Here is an 18,144-nt window from a genome sequence, read left to right as displayed (position 1 = left end):
CTTTTTCCCTGACATAGCCATGGATTAAGGATATGCCCCCTCAAACAGATTCTAATAATTGTATTGTAGAAGCAAGTTATGTCATTTGAAGTGCTGCTATATTTTATTAGCTTGCCTTCATAAATCTATCTTTAATACGAAAGGTAGGTACTGCTTTGCAGTTTTTATGTTTTTCCAAAGATGCACAGAGACATCCTAACATGTTACAGATTCTTGATTGGCATTATAGCTGTGATTTGTTTATTCTGCAACTGTTTGAACACATCAGCTCCTGGAATTAAGATTTATACTGTAATTTGGTGCACTGTTAGGACTGCAGCCCTGTAATATGAAGTTAATGGTAATGCTGAGCTTAGACTGGAACTAGCTGTAGGAGAAGAAGAGTAACAATGAATTCCTGTGAACATGTGACTCAGAGCGGGCAGATATTCCAAACCACATGGTCTCTTAGCTTACTTAGAAACTGGCCAATCCTATAGCTGGCTGATCCAAGGTAAATTAAGAAATTAGGGGGTGCCGGGGTGGCTCAGTCGGTTAAGCATCCAACTCTTGGTTTTGATTCAGGTCATGGTCTCCTGGTTGTGGGATTGAGCCCCTCCACACCCAGTGTGGAGCCTGTTTGGGATATGTTCATTCTCTCTCTCTCTCTCCCTCCCTCCCTCCCCTTCCCTCCTTCTCTCTCTCTCCCTCCCTCAAACTTAAAAAAGAATATATACCGTATCTGAAAAAAAATGAAATGAGGTATAGGTTGCCTAGACTCTTACTAGGGCAGTTTATACAGGGATAGGAAGTGGCTTGCATGAGGAAAGAACTGAGAGAACAGCAGTACCCTTTATCATATCCATGGCCTAAGAAGCTTTCATCTTTCCAAGCTTAACTTGTGCCACCACTTCCATTTGAAGATCTTTCTGGTCTTTCTTGTTCTAAAGCTCATTATACATTTAAATGGAATGGAATCAAACAAATGTTCTCCCTAGAAGTTACTTGAGCTTTATAAAGATGGTAATCTTCAGTTATCTGGTTTGTATGAAAACTGATTTTACGCTAGGACAGAAGAGAGTAAGGGAGAAGACTGCAAGTAAAGGGAAAATGTATGAAATGATTGAATCCCTAAAGTGTAGTCTCTGGCTTCTCTTTTGTAGGAAGTGTAAGAGATGGTTGCCCTTTTGGGAGCTTTTGGCGTAGCTCATGAGGCAAGGCATAAATACTGCTAGGAGGGGATGAGTAACTATTAAAAATGTTCCTGTACAGAACAAGATTAATGAGTAAATGGGGGCCCCAGGGCTGGAAGAGTCTACGAAAGTGCTGTGAGAGAAACTAATTTGGTTTCAGAAGTTGTTTTGGTTGGGAGTGGAGCGATGCCAAGGTGAGGGGAAGGCAGTGTTCAGTGTGGAACTACCAGCAAAAATTTGGGTGTCAGTAGGTCTGCTGGAGAACATAGGCTGAAAAGAGACATGAGAGCTGACAGAATTTTGTGATACTCTGGGAAGAGTAGTAATTAGACCCATGTCGGGCAGTGCAGTTCTTGAGTATTTGAACAAAAACATTTTTTTAGTATTGTACTAAAGGATTGTGAAATTGGGAGTTTGACAGTCCTATTTGATGTTTTGTTTACTGTTAAAAACGACTCTTTGCAAGGCAGAGTGAGAACGAGATGTGCATATCAAGACTGATGGTGTGGGAAGTTTAGAACATAAAATCCTTGGCCCAACATAGAGCCTTTTGGACATCTAAGCAGTATAGACTGAATGCTGTCCTTACTGTTGAGCTGTCAGTGGATAGGAGCCTTATTGGTGGCATAAAAGAGTTGGTTAGGATGCTCTCATTGGATGGAATTCCAGTGTGGGACTTGATTTGAGCGATAGTTTATGTAACTCCTGGATGGTATACTTGTTGCCCTGTAGTATTTCACACCTTGGCTACATCTGATCTGTGTCCCAAAACCGAGAGGCATCTTGTGGGAAGAATATAGAATATAGTTGCTTACAGCAGTATCTATTTCTACATTCTGTGGTTCCCATGACTTTTTGACACTGCTTAACTTAAAAATTTCAGAAGTACTTACTGAGCACCTTTCTGTGCTGAGTGTGCTTTTCTACAACTTCTTTTACTTATTTCAGTTGCTTTGCAGATAATTGTGTCCCAGGAGGCTGTTAGGATGGGTGGGAATACAGAGAGCTACACTGTCACAAAACTGTATTTAAGAGGAGTTTCCAGAGTGGCCTGCCTTTCCTTCTCTTCCTTCATTTCCTACTCTTTACTCCCCCTCCACATTTCTCCCTTTCCCTCACCCATACCCCAGAGATTGACTGTACATGCTCAAAAGAACAAGTCTTCAGATAAAGAAATGAAAGAACATCTGAATGGAGAAGAAAGACCTGGTCCCGAGCCCCAGGTGAACTTGAAAAATGTGTCAACTTGAACTAGTAACTATTTGCTATAGAATTCATAGCTGATGAGATACCTCTTACCTTGTATTGCCAGTGACTGAATTCTTGACAACCGCTAGAGATAGGATAGTTCCTACCCCTAGCACAGAATTTGCTTTTTCCAGTTACTTCTGTGCCTACACTAGCGTTAATTTCATAATCTGTCCTGCCTTGAGCTAGGCTTTTATTCTAGCAAACTGACTATGGGAATATCCCCTTCTAACGGCTCTCCACTGTCTTAATTACATCAGTTAGGGCTCCTCTCAGACCCCTCCTGCCCATTGTGTACAGGTAGACCAGTGAAGGTCCATTAGCTGCCCTGGGCCAATAGAGAGCCCAAGAGTTAGAGATCTGGGGGAGTTCCTGGGAATCAGGGTCTCCTTGGGTGGTGAGCTCTGAGTAGACCTGAGAAAGTACTGATAAAGCAGCCTTTCTAACTTGAAACAAAAGCCAGTCAGCTTTATTAAGGAATTAGTTTTTGGTCTCAAGTCTTCCTTGATATATAGACCTGGCAGGTCTTTGTTACCTTTGCCCTTTCTATGCTTTTTTTTTTTTTTCTAGAAATGCATGCAGGAACCAATTTTATTTCGTCTTTGGAATAATGCACAGAATCAGTCTGCTGCCCGGGACTTGTGGCTTTCCTAGCCAGACTTCCTGTACACTGCATAGAGCAGGGCAGTAGTGCTTTGGGGACATTCAAAACACACAGCTAGAAGAGTATAGCCACAGGGCTTTCTCTATAAAAAGGGGAAACATGTTCAAACGGAGAGACTTGGGCAGGTCTTGCCAGCTTGCTGAGCTGAGCCTTCACCGTATTGTGAGCACAGGAGGGGCAGCTGAAACATGGGAAGGGTCAAGATCTGTATGCCAAGCCCGTTTGCTTGTTTTCTGGGAAATGTGTAAGGGCGGTTGAGGTATCTTGTCTGAGGTCTTAAAAATGGCTAGTTCTTGGCTGGCAGTGAGATGGAACTGGTGTGCTATTTGAAGTTGAATTTAGGGCTTCACTCTCAAGTCACCTGTGGCCTCAGGAATTTGCTGGTGTGATCTGGGAGGATTTGTTTCCTCTTTGAAATCACTTCTTTTAAAAGGCTGGTTTGATTGTAACAAAGTTGCCAATGCCTCCCCTCTTCACCCTCGCATACACAAAGGGTGCATTGTTCCTGTACCCAGTGTGCTCTAAATAAGACACCAAATCAGATGCAGCAACCCAGTCTTGCATAAGCCTTAAAATGTAGTTTTTGAAACAACTAGGCCATTAGCCAGAGTGGAATTCTTTAAATGGGACAGATGTCGAGAGAATGGTCTCTTCTAACTCTTTGGAGAAAAAAGCCCATCTGGGATTACAGCTTCCAGTGGCCTACTTTAAATAGACACTACTCTGGAAGATGACTTTATTTATAAATATTTTCAAACATAAAATCCCAAAAATAGAACTCAGTGAAAAGTACAGTGCATGATCGGTGGCCCAGTGGCTGGCTGTTGTGATATTCTTGTCCAGCATTTGTATCTAACAGTTGATTGACCTATTGAGGTGGCTTTATGACACCTTTTACATTCATGTTGGGTTTTAGGAGTTAGCTGTATTCTTAAACATGATGGACACTGCTGTATAAAAGTAGTCTGAAGATTTATCAAACTGGAGAGGCTTTCTGTAAAAATACGAAGATATCTCAAGCACCTTAATAGTTTTGGGGAAGAAAGGGTGCTGTTAAAATGCCCTTTTGAAATTTCTGATCCCAAATTATAGAAGACTCCTGGTCTGGTTTTCCTTGAAATAGGATGTATACTTGTGTTCAGTCTTTGTGTGGAAGGAAAATGGAGGGGAAGATGGAGCCTGGTGGTCATGTGGGTCCGTGGTGGCAGTTTCCAGCGCAATGTCGTGTGCAGGCTAGCCTGCACCTGCATCACTTGTGAGGTCCGAGGATTGGGGAGTTAGGACCAAGGCTTGGAATAGTAGTTTACACCTAGAATGAGCTTAGCTCTCAGGGTTGCAGCAGGGAGGTGAGGTGGACTGAAAGTCTTTAGAATGTGTGTACCATTATAGAGAGTAAACCCCAAGTTTTATGGCTGTGGGGAAGAAAAGTAGTCTGTATGCTCTGTTACTGAAACAGCATATTCCTCAGGGTCAACTTTGAAAAAGAAACCCAGTAAAAAGTATCTTTATTCTCATGTTAAAAAAAGTTTTTGTATGATGATGCATTAACAATACAAAAATATTTTGAACACTACAATAGTCCTTTTCTTTTTCTCAAGACTTCTTGCAACACTACACTAGAATATATGATCTTTGGATTCTGAGAAGCCAGTGGCTAAAGTAGGAACTATGAAGGCTTTTGTTGAGGGGTGTGTGGGTATAGGAACAGCCCCTTTTCTTTGGGTTCAGGCTATATACAGTTGAGGAGGAGACAAAAAAAGTTAAATTAAAAGTTTGTTTTTTAAGGCTCAGGCTTGAAGCTTGGCTCAGAAATGGGTTAAACTAGGCGGTGGTGAAAACCCACTGACCACCACTAGAGGTTCTCTGGGCTCCTTGCTTGGATGCTGATGGTCCTCCTTCCTGCAGCCCCTTCGGGAAACTGAAACTGAAGCGATTTCAGTGCTGTAAGGTGAGCATTGGGGGTCATGAGGTTTGGTTTGCCCTCTTAAAACTGCCCAAGAGCTGGCTAGACTGACCTGGACAAGCAGGAGCTAGAACTGTGACAGAGGCTCTTGGTGTAGGGAGGGATGCATGCTGGATTTGGGGCCATAATTTCTTTTGAGTTCAGTCACTAGTAACAGGCATGGGACCTTGGTATCAGAGCTTCTTGGGAGGTTGAGTTTCTCTTGGAAACATACCCAAGTAATATGAACTAGAGCCAGATACCTCTCACTGCCCATACTTGCCTGATAAGGTAGTGTCAGGTTATTCCTACTGCCTGTGGTAATAGGCCTAAACTTAACCTGTTCCATTTCCTCCTAGTCTTGTAAGCTCTTGAGGACACAGCAAAAGGCTTACTCTGGTCCAGTTTATGAATAACTCCTTTTCTGTCAACAGGGCTTCTCCAGGTTAAGAGAAGCATTATTGTCTTGAGCATGTGGTTGTGACCATGCTCACATGTGGTTTTGTAAACCAGCTCATTCTTGGTCCTTGAAGTGTGTGGTATGGGGAGGGCGTGGCAGTGATGGGGCCAAGGAGGTGTAGGGTGGGGAAAGCAGCTGGGCTTAGTCCAGCCTATCTGTGACCTATAGTAGAAAAGCAAGGGAGGCAGGGGCATCTGGCCAGCAAGATAGAGGGTAAAAGGAACAGATGCAGGCTGCTGTAGGCACAAGGGATGCCCTTAATTAGATGACACAATGCAGATCTGATTCCCACCATTTGGCGTAGTTTGAACTGATGGCCCCGGGTTCAGGCAGAAGTTGTGCAGCCTCGCAAGTCTCCTGGGCCCGGTCCCTGAGAGGGAGGTAACGGGGCCCCTGGCCAGTTCCCACGTGCTTTGGGGCTCTGTCGCTTCCTCTCAGAGGATGAGCCCCTGGAGGCGGCCAGGTGTCCTGTACATGCTAGGCTGCCCGTCTCTGAGATTCCTGTCGTTGCAGCTGTGTACTCTGCAGGACGCTGTGGGGGGCCTGTTGGGGTCCAGGGGGCTGGGAGGCTGAGAGCAGCCGAGAGACCTGGTGATGTAGGCGCCGGCTCCGCAGGGCTAGCAAGCAGTTCTGTGGGAAAGTGGGGTAGCGGGAGGTATGAGGGCGAGTCCTGGGGGGCTGGGGACCCGGGGCAGCCTAGAGCACTGTCATCGGAAGGAACTGGGCTGGGGCAGCGGCCTTCTCCGGGTAAGTACCGAATGCATTTCTTTTTCCTCCTAGGAATAGTGAAGAGAGTTATCTGTAAACAGAGGGTGAATTCATAGTCATACACCACAACCAGAAAATGCTGTCTTTGCACAGGCCTAACTGACCTCTTGTCCCCTCTCCCCAGGACTTGGGTGATGTGCCTCTGCCTTCACACCTAGCGCTATGATTCTGCTGGGCCTGGCCCAAACCTGGAACAGGTGCAGTTCCCAGCGCAGCCACAAGGTGGCCCAGGAACCTTCTGTAGGCTAGCCCTGTGGGCTGCCTCATGTTTTCCAGGGGAGCCATCTCCTAGTTTGGGCCTTTGAGCCCCTGCTTCACGGGTTTGTGGGGCTCATAGCTGCTTTAAGGCAAAGGAATGCAGTGCTCATAATGGTGCTCAGGCAGAGCAACACAAATAGCCTCCCGACGTGTACATATACACACATACCCCCCAAATTCCTTTTTGCCCTCGGAGAGGAGCATGTAGGCACTTTGAGGGACTGACAATATTTCGTAGAGTCCATGAGGAACTACCAGGCCTGGCCTCAACCAGGCAAACTTTTGCCATGTGGTAAGCATACCTTCTTTTCACACAGGCATTTCTCTCTTGTATGGCAAAACACACATTTAGTGCCCCAGAGCCTGGTATGGCCCTTTTGATAGGACAGCCCAGGTGTACCCCTGTTCCTGTCTCCCTGCCTCTCCCATCCTTTGGTCTCAGGTACAAGCCAGGTGGTTCTCTACTATAGTCACCTTGATTTTCTTAGATTTAAGGGTTCTGGATAATACAAGCAGGAATCCCAATTTGAAGAAGTGAGGGAACTGGTGGACCATGGTGAGTTCTAGGCCTGGTAGCAGGGGCTTAGGTCACCTGAATGAGGTGGATGATAAGGCTTACTGTGGATATGCTAAGCTTAGCGTCACACCATCATTAACAGAGGATTCCAGGCACTAGGCACCAGAACTACCTTCTTGAATCTGTCTCTCCACCTCATTCTTCGGAGGGCAGGTGCTCCCCAGTGTGTGGTATGCGATGGGATGGGGTACCAAATGAGGGCTACAGGCCTAGCAGAACATGTGCAGAATCAGGGAAGCAGCTTGAAGCAAAGGGAGGATGGTGGTGGGGACAAACCCACCTGCACGGACCACACCAATCCGTCTGCTGGTTGAGGCCAAAGCGAGCACGGCATTTCTTAGGCGAGCCAGGGTCTGCTCACAGCCATGCCAGAGGGGCAGAGCAGGGCAGAGGGCGAGCAGGCAGGCAGCAGGGCAGAGCAGGGCCCAGAAAGAAGAGGTAACATCAGTGTCAGCCAGTCACAGATACCCCATAGGTCCCATGGGCACAGGGCCTCGCCATGGCACAGCCAGCCCCGGTGGGAGTCCCAGGACCCAGAGCCAAGGTATCAGGAAAGGTGGACACCTAGCTAGGCAGTAGAGGCAGTGGGAAGAATGGTGGAGGTGGGGGAAGGAGGGGATCCTATCATGTTGGCTCCTCTCAGGTTGCAGCACAGGAGCAGTGGGAGAGGAGCCCAGGGAGGCCCATGGTGATCCTGCCTCACTGCCCCCCTCCCCCAACTCCCTGCGCAATCTGCCTGACCCACATCCCCCTCCTGCTGTAGCTTAAACCTAGTCTACACACATTTTCAGATGGTAACTAAAGCTGTGTGACTTCTGGACCTAGACATGGCTGCACCTCCACCCATACAGACTGCTGCCCATTGTGGCAGAATCGTAGAATCCATTTCTCCTAGCAGCGCTAGCAAAGGTAGGAGACGTGTGGCGAGGCAGTACACCAGTGTTAACTCTGGTCAAAGAACTCGGTACAGCTATTCTTCACAAGGGTTTTTGACTTACGAGAAGTGGGCCTTGTTTCCAAAGGGCCCAGGCCTTTGAAGGTATGTGGCTCAGTACTCTGTCCCTCCCTCTGGGCCAGAGCAGGGTGCTCATGAAATGTGGGCCTGGAAGGGAGTGTGCACTGCTGAGGGAAAGCCTTACCTGTGTTGGACTCCTGGTGCTTTTCTCGTGACCGCCTCTTTTTCTTCCCCTGCAGGGAATAAAGGGAGGGATGCTTGGATCTGGCAGGTGGTCCCCTTTATAACTCCATCGAGTGAGTGGTTGGAAGAGCTGCAGCCTTGCTTGCCTGTTGCTGAGATTCTGGGTACATGATCCCTTCTACATGGAAGGCCTAGTATTTGACTGCAATTTTTACCAGGGTACCATGGGAGTTAGAGACGACTCCTCCCTCTCCCATGCTGGTCTCCATTTTGAATGGAGAAGACTTAGAGGGCCCCATACGCCCCTCCTGCCTTTGTGACCAAATGCTGCGCAACAGCCCTGAGGGGGAGTATGTCCTAGGTGGAAAAGAGGGCATGGGCCTGCCTTTTAGGGCAGCTTCCCTTGTTTAGCTGGCTTCGGAGCTGGCCAGGTGAGGCCTTGAGCCCTATACTGCACCTGCCCTCTGTATCTGTGCCTTCAGGACGGTGGTCTGCCTTTCCCCGTTGAGACTGTGGCCCGGGGCATGGCATCTTGAAGGTTCCCCTACCCATCCCTGTCTGTCACCGGACACTCACATAGTTGTCCCGCGCCGACCAGCCTGGGTAGAGCTGCATGTGCAGCTGCCTCTCTTTTCGGGCCAGCTCATAATACTTGGCCTGCTCTTCCCGAGACAGCGCGTGCCACTGCAGCGGAAAAGGAGGGGTAGAGATGGTGGTGCATCAGGGAGTCAACAGGTGGCACCAGGGGACAACCCTGCCAGCCCACCTGCCCGTGGCCTCACCCTGCGGCCCAGGATCTGGTTGATGGCAGCACTCTCCTTGAGTGTACACTCTGCAATGACCTTGGCTCTCATCTCCTTCATGTACAGCATGAAGGCGTTGAGTGGCTTCTTGATGGTTGGCTTCTTGGCCTCTTTCTCTGCCTTGGATTCTGCCTGTGTCTTCCTGAGAGGCACAAGTCCAGATCACACAGGAACCCCCAGTATCCAGCTAAAGCTACTACCTTCTTCTAGCATGTGTCCAGCATGTGTGCCAGTGCATAGAAACTAGGGTTTTGTAAATGGTATCTTTGTTAGTTACTCCAAAGTGGGTGATCAGAACTAAGTAACTTCCTTACAGAAATACTGCACCTAAGTAAGAAAAACCTGTTTAAGGACTTCACAACCCCTCCTCTGTTGGCTCAAACTAAATCTTTGTTCCACACCCCATCCATTCCCTCCTGCTTCTAAGGATCAAAAAACACTGGTCAGGGGCACCCGGTTGGCTCAGTCGGAGGAGTGTGTGACTCTCGATCTCAGGGTTGTGAGTTCAAGCCCCACAATGGGTGTAGAGATGCTTAAATAAATAAACTGAAACAAAATAAAATTCTGGTCAGTGGCAAGAACAAGATGGCTTGACCAGAGGCCCCCTGTGGCAGTCCCTGGAGTTTCTAGGCAGCAGGCATGGAGCCTGGCGGGAGGAATGTTTTCCCTGGCAGATCAACAGATGGGAGCCTAAGATCTGCTCGCGTGTTCCCCTCCCTCTTCCACACCGTGGGCCTTTTCACTCACAGGCTACGGTCATATGGCTGCAGCTCCTGCTTGCCTGAGGGAGGTACGATAGCCGGGTGGGGGATGGCTGCAGGATGACCAGGCACACCGGAGCCTAGCATCAGGGATGGGTGGGTGAACCTAAAGGCAGAAAGAGAGTTAAAACTGAGCCAGGAATGTAGAGTCCAGAGCTTTGGACACAGGGAGCCGCCTGCACAGTACACGACGACAGATGAACAGACACCCCACCTCCAGTGGCTGGCACACGAGTACACAGATACACACCAACACAAACACCTGCTTCCAGAATGTTACAGACACCGCAGAAATCTGTATACATGTCATTCAGGTGGTTACTAAGTCCTAAATAGCTTTGAATCTGTTCCCTTACCTTGTGCTTTCACCAGCTCAGCCTCCTGAACCTGTAGCTACCCCGTGAGCTTCCTTACTCTCCTGCTTGAGCCCTGCAGGCCTCTCCACACAACTCCCAGAGTGACCTTTTAAACACTTGAGTGCTCTTGGCCCCTCCTGCTGAAACCCCCCCCGTTGCTCACAGAATAAAACCCAGGCTCCTCCGCAGGACCCACCCTGCCTTGAATGAACGTCTCTGCTGACACTTCTTAGCTCCATCTTTTCCCCTGTTTTCCATCACTTTCCATTCCTAGCCATCCCCAACTAGTGCTGTTCCCTTTGTCCCCTGTGCTCACATATCATGAAGTTCTTCCAATTTGTGTCCCTGCCCTGGCTGGGGTCTGGTTAGGGTTTTCCCGTCTCCCAGATAGCCCATTCAGCTGTCAGTGCTAGGTCCATACCTCCCACCCTGGGCTGTAAATTCCAATAGGGCTGAAACTGTTGAGTTCCTTATTCCACACCAGGTCTGAGTCTTACTGAGGGAGTGTGCAAAGTGAAGGGACACAAACGTATACACACATACCTTTTACTTCACTTTTCTGTTGTTTTGTGGAAACCACCCTGCCCTTGCTCCTTTCTCTGAGCAGGCAGTCCCCAAGGGCCTACTGTCGCAGACCCATGTAAAAGGTGATGCCTCAGCTTGGGCAGGGCTCACGGAATGCCCAGGAGAGTTGGCTTGTCCCGCCCTTCAGCAGGGATGCACAACACAGGTGAGTGCACACACACCTGCACATGGGCTGATTCACGCGTGCAGAGGCAGCAGCACAAGCACGGGTGTGCACTCACTGGCCCTGGCTGCTCTAGGGTGCTCGGCTGCATGGTCTGACCTGGGCTGAGGCCTCTGGCTCTCCCACCGGCTTCATTCTCAGGCACAGGGCAGCAGGGGGCTGCAGAATGACAGACGGACGGATGGACAGACAACTAGCACAGGGCAAGCACGGGCCTGGGCACGGCCTCATGTGGGCTCTGAAGCCTGGGCAACAGGAAGCAGGAGCCTGGCTGCAGGGTATGGGACTCACCTGGGGTAGGGGGCGCCAGGGGCTGCAGTGGGGGCAGGGAAGTGCTGTCTATATCCGCAGGAAGGGGACAGGGGGTAGAGAGGAGGGCTGGGCCTGTGGTTGGGAGAGACAGCTGTTAGCAGTCTGGCTACTGGCCAGATGTAGGGAAAGACTTCCCCACCTTGCTTGACCCATAGGGTACGGCAATTTGGCCTCCACTAGGACTCCTCCAGCATGTATATGAAGCATCTGCCACCAGAGGGCAACCTGTGCTGTACCTGCTTCCCTCTACAGACTTGTACTGGTGCTTAAAGGGCAGAAATGGCAGTATTCTCCTGGGACCCAGCTCAGTCGACCACTTCCCCGCCCCCCAGCTCACCTCCAGCCTTACTTCCTAAAATTTCCTCATCAGCACAGCACTGATACCTGTCCTAGGGCTTTTGCAGTCACTGTTGACACTGACTGTTCTGCCCGCTTTGTCCCCTTTCAACTCCTGGTCTTTGTTCAGCTCTTGCTTGGCTAAATGACTTTTTTTCCTAAAAGCCCTGGAAATCCCAGGCTGGATGAGGCACCCCTCTGGGCTCTTACAGTCCCCAATAAAAGCACTACTAATACTGCCCTGTAATTGTTGGGTCCCTGACCTGGGTAGTACACCCAAGGATTGGCAAACCCCAATCCTGGGAGTATCTGTGGGTATACTCCTGACTGGTACTGAGGATGGAGCACTATCCAAGGAGAATCTGGGAATAGAAGAGTGAGCTGAATATGGATAAACAGCAAGTGGAAAAGGGCAGGTGGGCCTCAGGTTGGACCTCTGGGCTTCCCTACCTTCCCGAGAAACCAAGATTTCCTGCTGTGGGGTGCTGCCCCAGCCTGGAGAGGCTAGAGACGCATCCAGAACACACTGTGGTTGATGAGCAAAGGACCAACCAGCCTGCCAAGACCTGGCTCCAGCTCCAGACCAGCCCTCTGGCCCACAACTAGGTCTACTGACTCGAGGTTCAGGCTGGCTTTTGCTGGCCCAGCCTTCACAGACCCTCCAAGCAAGCTTTTCAAGGAGCTGGCCAGGGGCTTGGAATCAGGCAGGCACCAGAGGGGGCAAAAAACACTGTTCCTCAGGAAGCTCAGCCAAGGGACCAGTCCCCAGTAGGCACTGGGATGAGTGTAGTATCCCCCCTGCCCACCAGGTGGCTGAGAGGCAACAGCCTCTTGGAGCCATTCATATTGTCCCTCCCTGCTCAGGTGGGCCTGCCTGCCTTCCTTACATACTCTCCTAACCCTGAGTGGCTTGGTGCTCCCCACCCCTACCAAGTCTCTCAGACATTGAGGCAGATGTCGAATGCAGGAGGAGGGCAGGAGCCAAGGGCAGCGTGCTGGGCTACATGGGCAATGAACAGAGCTGCCGGGCAGCTCCTGGTACAGACACAAGACCTGGCAGCTGGGTGCTGTGAGAAGGACGGAGAAGGAAAAGGAAACGGCAGGTACGGGTTTCCCCAGCGCCAAGGTGCCCTCCGCCCACTGGGTTCACACTCACCAGCTCACAGTGTGGGGAAGCTGTCCCATGCTGCCTGAGGTCAGAGAGTAGAAGCCAGAGAGGTCAGGGGTCTGCAGAGGCCTGTGAACTCCTACAGTGGAGAGGGGCCAAGTAAGTGATCTATCCTGACCTGGAAGCCACTTCTGCTAGTTACTGCCTCCTAGGCCTTCCTGTGGGGCCTCTCCCACCTCCCATTAGCTAGAGGACCAGACATACTGGTTTGTTGAGGACTGTTCCAGTGTGATAATGGTACCCCGTTTATAGGCTAGGGAAGCAAGGGCAGAGTGGCAGGGTGACTAGCCTAAGGATACAGGCTGCCAGTGGGAGAGCTGGAGTCACTCAGGAGTGGGATGGCTGGGCCTCATCATGCCCCGGCCCGCTGCTGGTCTTCAGCTGGGGCCTCTAAGCTGGGGGCTCTGGCCTGGCTTTCTGGGCAGGAGGCAGGCCCCCTGGCCTGGACAGCCAGGGTTCCACCCGCCCCCTTTGGCTTCCCAGGGTTGAGTCAGCAGGTTTCCCACAGCCGACAATGGCTGATTTCAGAATGACTTTCCCTGAGGCTGAGGTGAATCAGCCATCACAACCACCACTTTCCATTTTCTCATTGAGGGGGGGTGGGCAGGGAGGGAAGGATACAGGTTTTACAGTCTTCTGTTTTACACAGATTCCTGCTCCCATATACTGGCACTGGGAGGTCATTCAGGATGTGGGTTCCTACCTCAACCTGAAACCTTCCAAGTTTGACCTAGTACCACCTGCTCTCAGGCTCCCAGGCCATCTTTCTGGCATTTTTCTTGGGGTTTTGAGTTTGCCCAGCGCCAGGCTTTCCAGTTGTTAAAAAGGGGCTAACCCCCTGGACCCAGAAGCCTAGGACTTGGCCCCTAGGCTCTGGGACCGGCAGGCCCCTCCCCTTCCCAGATCCATACCTTGCTTCTGGCTGATGTCGGCTGGTGCAGGTGTAGGGTGTGGGCTGCTGAAATGTTCATAGAGAGGAGAGAGCTGTGGGACGCTGTGGGCTGGCTGACTGGCCTTGTTGTGCTGAAAAATGAGGAGGGAGGGTGTGAATGTGGGAGACCCGAAGGAGGAAGGCACAGGGCTGGGGGCATACATATAAACAGAGCCCCTTTTAGCTGTGTGGGTAGCCCAAATGTCAAAGGAAAGTGGGGGTGGTTAAAACCACAGGCCTCAGGAGAAGGGGCACCACTCAAGACATCCTATGTCTAGTGGCCCTGCCCACAGCCCCCCAGACTTTGCTCAAGCAGTCCCATCACCTGCAGAGTCTCTTGGTTTCTGTATACTCAGTTCCAGGAGGTGCACCTCTCCTGTCCAGGAAATTTCCTGCCTCTAGGTCTGAGACCACCGCCCACCCCCGCCACCATTTCTCTGAGGCCCTGTAGCTTGTATGGGGGGCTTCTCATACCCTCCAGCCCCAGACACCAGGTAATGGTCTGAAGACCTGGCTTACCCCAAGACAGCCTGGAGTTCTTTTTCCTACTTCTCCACCCCCAGACTTGGGGGTCCTAAGTCTGACCCTCTGTTCCACCTCAAGCTTAACAGGATTTGTGGGCACAAGGAAGGTTCCCATCAGCACTCTAACTCAGAGCAGGTGGGTCAGGTGGGGACAGGCTTCCTCCAGGGCCACCCACCCAGCCCCCACACTTCCTGTCTCCTCAGCAATACAGGACTCTTACTTTTCTCACTAGTCACATGGATCTGTCAGGAGATGACTCATGCTGGGAAGGGGGCTCCCTGTACGACCCAGCCACGGGGAGGTGCTGCTTGGGGCCAAGGCACAGCTCTGCACATCCCCAGTACACATCTGCACAGTCCAGGACCCTGGAAACATCATCTACAATTGAGGCTCAGCTTCCACTTGGAAAAGCTCACCTGGGGGGATTCTGCTGGCTAGGAGCACAGATAAGTGTCTTTTGACTCCTGGCACAGAAGAAACGGGACAGCTTTGGAGCACGACAGCCATGAGAGGTTGTGGCCTGGGCTGCTGCCCATCCTGTGGGTGAATTTAGCCAGACTCCTTAACATCTCTGGGCTTCAGTTTCCTCTCTTGTGTAATGGATGGGGTTCATGCTCCCTGCATCACTAGGTTTGGGGAAGCTTAGGGTAGCTTATGGTGAGGCACAGGTCCCTTGGGTTTGGCAGTCTGTGGTCCAGGGTGAGGTGAGAAAAGACCAGGTATGAATTGTGACTCAGCCAAGGTGTGAGGCTTCAGGGGGACACAGGCTCCCACACTTCCCGGCAACTGCCCTGGCTGCCCTCTTCCCCACATTCCTGCCTCCAGGGGAGCTTGAGGCTGGGTTCCAAGCTGCAGCACCCCTCCCATCAGGGCTTGGGGAAATTACCGACACCACCCACCTGTTCAATCCCGAGCTTGTTCATCTGCCCACTGAGAACCTTACATACCAGGACCTTCTGTCCTCAGGCAGACAGGGGTTGGTGTCCCAAAAGCAGTGGCTTCTTTGTGGTGGGCATGGATGTGTGGCACCACAACCCCTTCCTGAGCACCTCTCTCTGGAGCCTTCTCTTCGCTTCCTGGAGCAGCCTAGGAAGGACTCCCCACTGTGGGCCTGAGGAGGAGTCAGCTGACCACGTTTAGATCCTGGTTCTAACGTGTGTGGCCTTTAAGAACTTACTATAATACCTGAGCATCTGTTTTCTTGTCAAATGGAGATGATCATAGGGTTGTTGTAAGAGTAAAGCCACAAGATACCCAAGAGCTCTATTACCCAGCTGTAGAGTCATGAGGAAGGGATGTTCAGGAAGCCCCTTACCTGCACAAAGAAATGCTACTCACAGTCCTTCCCTGGCCCTGTGGTGCTAGCCTCACATGGGCCAGACGGTTTTGGTCTGAATTCACCGGAGGGGATTTGCCTGGGGACAGAAGACCCACCTGGTGGCCTACTTGGCAACATCACCCGGGGAGGCCATGGTGTCTCCAGGCCCTGAGTGCTGGGACTTTACTGCTTGTGTTCTAAGGTTTCCTGAGCAAGCTGAGAGGTTCATGCCACACTCCGGCCTTCTTTATCCCCAGAAGTGACTGCAGAGTCAGAGTCAGAGTATGTGTAGGAATTGAAGGTAGAAAGTAGGATCCTCGGGCTGGCAAGAGTGGGTTCGAAAGGCTGTGGGGTATGTGGATACCTGTGGAATCCTTCACGTGTTGACTGCCTGCAACCTGTGAGGTACTGTGCCAAGCACTTTGCAAGCCCCGGCTCATTCCCACTAGGGTACCAACAGGCTGCCATTTCTCCCATCTGTAAATCTTCCTCAGCCACCACCTCATGTCTTGCTCCCTTTTGTTGCAAACCTCTGGAGAGCCATCGCCATCCTCAGCTTCCTGTTCTTAGTCTTGTGCTCCTGTCAGCCTAGCCAATCCCCTGCCCCATCACTTCACCAAATGGCGCTTGTCAAGGTCCCCAGTGACTGCCACGCTGCCTGAACTCAATGGTCAGTTCTCAGTCTTCCTCCTACCTGACCTCTTAGCAGCACTGGACACAACCGATTTCTCCCTCCTCCTTGAAAGATTTTCTTTGCTTGGCTTCCAGAATGCCACACTGACCTATTTTCTTCCAAGCTCAGAGGCCATTCTTTCTTGGGCTAATTTCTGGCTCCTCATCTTCCTGATCCCACCCAAGATGTGCCCTTGGCTTTCCATTTACCATCCTTTCCAGAGTGTTCTCATCCAGGGTGGTAGCTTCAAATGTCCTCATCTGATTACTGACATTTCTATCTCAGCCTCTACTTCCCCTAGGGAACACCACTCCCCGAATGCATACTCACCAAGTCTACCCAAAAGTCAGAAATGCTGCCCAAACCCAGTATGGCCAAAGCAGAGCCTCTGGTGTGCTGCACCAAATGCTCCTCTCCGTCTTCCCCAATTACTAGCAATGCTCTCCTTCCAGATGCTCAGACACCTTGGAGTAATCCTGGACTCTCTTCTCTCACACACGTCTCCAATTTGTCAGGCAATCCTAATGGCTCTACTTTCAAGATAATTGAGAGCCCACCACTTCTTCCTCCCTATCCCCAACTCAGTCCAAGCCCCAGTCGCTTCCCACTCAGACAACTCCAGTAGCTTCTTGCCCTCCGCCATTCTTCCATCCAGCAAACCCGTGCCTCAGATCACACCATTCCCCTGCCCAGAGCAAGAAACAGACTTAGATGACCTACAAAGCTGTGTGTGGTGAGGCCCGCTCTCTCCCTAACCCCACTGCCTCCCTCTCTTCCCTGCTCACTATGCCCAGCATTTCCCATGTGTGCTTCAGCCTCCAGCCTCCTTCTCCAGTTAGTGTAAGGATACATATTTTTAATTTTTTTATTAGAGAACACATGCACATGCAAGTGGGGGGAGAGGGGCGGGGTGGGAGAGAAGGGAGGGAGGGTGAGAGAGAGGGGGAGGGTGAGAGGGGGAGGGTGAGAGAGGAAGGGAGGCAGGGAGGGAGAGACAGAACGAGAATGAATTAATCTTAAGCAAGCTCCAGGCTCAGCATGGAGCCTGATGTGGGGCTCAATCCAACGACCCTGGGATCATGACCTGAGCCCAAACCAAGAGTCGGATGCTCAACGGAGCCACCCAGGCACCCCAGTCTAGTGATAATTTTTAAGTGAGTCACAATGAAGTGGGCTGGGAAGCCTAGCTCTAAGGATCCCTGACCTTTACATCAACTTCTTCACTACAGAATCCTGGGTCATTATGCCCCTTGAAAAGCAATGAGAAAATCAGCCCTGATTACCTCACTGATCACAGATGCAAAAACTATGTTAGAATTTTGGGGAGCAGCAGCCGAAGGCCTAGGAAGCTTCCTGGAAGCCTCTGGGACCAATTTATCCTGATAGGCAACCAGGACAGTAGTAGCCAGACAGCATCAGCCCTGACCAGGCCTTGAGACAGGGAGACAGGTCAGAGACCGTTCCCTCAAGAACCTGGGACTCTGGTAGAAGGCATTCCACCATTTGCCACGACTGGAGCCCTGGCCCATTAGTTGGAATGAACTTCCTCCAAAGATCCCTCCGGCCTGGGGGCTTTTGAGTGTAAGCTCCTGCTTCAGAGAAGGCCTTGCCATCTAAGTCCCGGTTCTGGCTCTTTGGCCCCCAGGAATGTAAGCCTGGCTGGGGAGTGGGACCCTGGGAAGGAAGTATTAGAACCAGAGGCTGGGGTCCAAGGTGCCAGCTACAGGAAGACAGTCCCACTCTGCCCAGGAAAAGGGCGGGGGGGGGGAGGGGGGCGGGGGGAAAGTCTGCTTCCAGGCAGGAGAGGGTAGCTCCACAGTACGTTTCTCAGCAAACCACCCTTCTTGGGGAGGGCTAACTTTGGCCAAGAAACCATGGAGAGCCCCCTCACCTGAGGGAGGACCAGAGCTGACTCTCCTTGGCCAGGCTGCACAGCCAGGCTTGGAAATCTCAGAATCCAGCTCAGCCTACGGTCTCTGGCCTGGG

At 51.1% G+C, this 18,144-nt stretch overlaps 1 protein-coding gene across 3 annotated transcripts in view; it reads right to left on the bottom strand.

Annotated features, from left to right (window-relative positions):
- Window positions 1-3,769: 3,769 nt before the first annotated feature.
- The window catches only part of TCF7 (transcription factor 7), a 32,933-nt gene continuing 18,558 nt past the window's right edge, over window positions 3,770-18,144 (bottom strand). The window contains exons 4-11 of one of the 3 annotated variants that reach the window (XM_047838266.1): window positions 13,623-13,734; window positions 12,700-12,790; window positions 11,187-11,279; window positions 9,778-9,897; window positions 9,010-9,172; window positions 8,804-8,911; window positions 8,229-8,277; window positions 3,770-6,285 (exon numbers count right to left, since the gene is read on the bottom strand). In XM_047838266.1, the coding sequence (XP_047694222.1) occupies window positions 6,263-6,285; window positions 8,229-8,277; window positions 8,804-8,911; window positions 9,010-9,172; window positions 9,778-9,897; window positions 11,187-11,279; window positions 12,700-12,790; window positions 13,623-13,734 (759 nt within the window). In that variant the 3' untranslated portion in view covers window positions 3,770-6,262. The remainder of the gene's footprint in view (window positions 6,286-8,228; window positions 8,278-8,803; window positions 8,912-9,009; window positions 9,173-9,777; window positions 9,898-11,186; window positions 11,280-12,699; window positions 12,791-13,622; window positions 13,735-18,144) is intronic. The other 2 variants (XM_047838172.1, XM_047838356.1) reach the window with 2 other exon arrangements.

This window comes from Prionailurus viverrinus, chromosome A1 (assembly GCF_022837055.1).
Source record: "Prionailurus viverrinus isolate Anna chromosome A1, UM_Priviv_1.0, whole genome shotgun sequence".
Taxonomy (NCBI): domain Eukaryota; kingdom Metazoa; phylum Chordata; class Mammalia; order Carnivora; family Felidae; genus Prionailurus; species Prionailurus viverrinus.
Note: the sequence above shows the minus strand (reverse complement) of the source record. Positions and strands in the feature narration are given on the sequence as shown.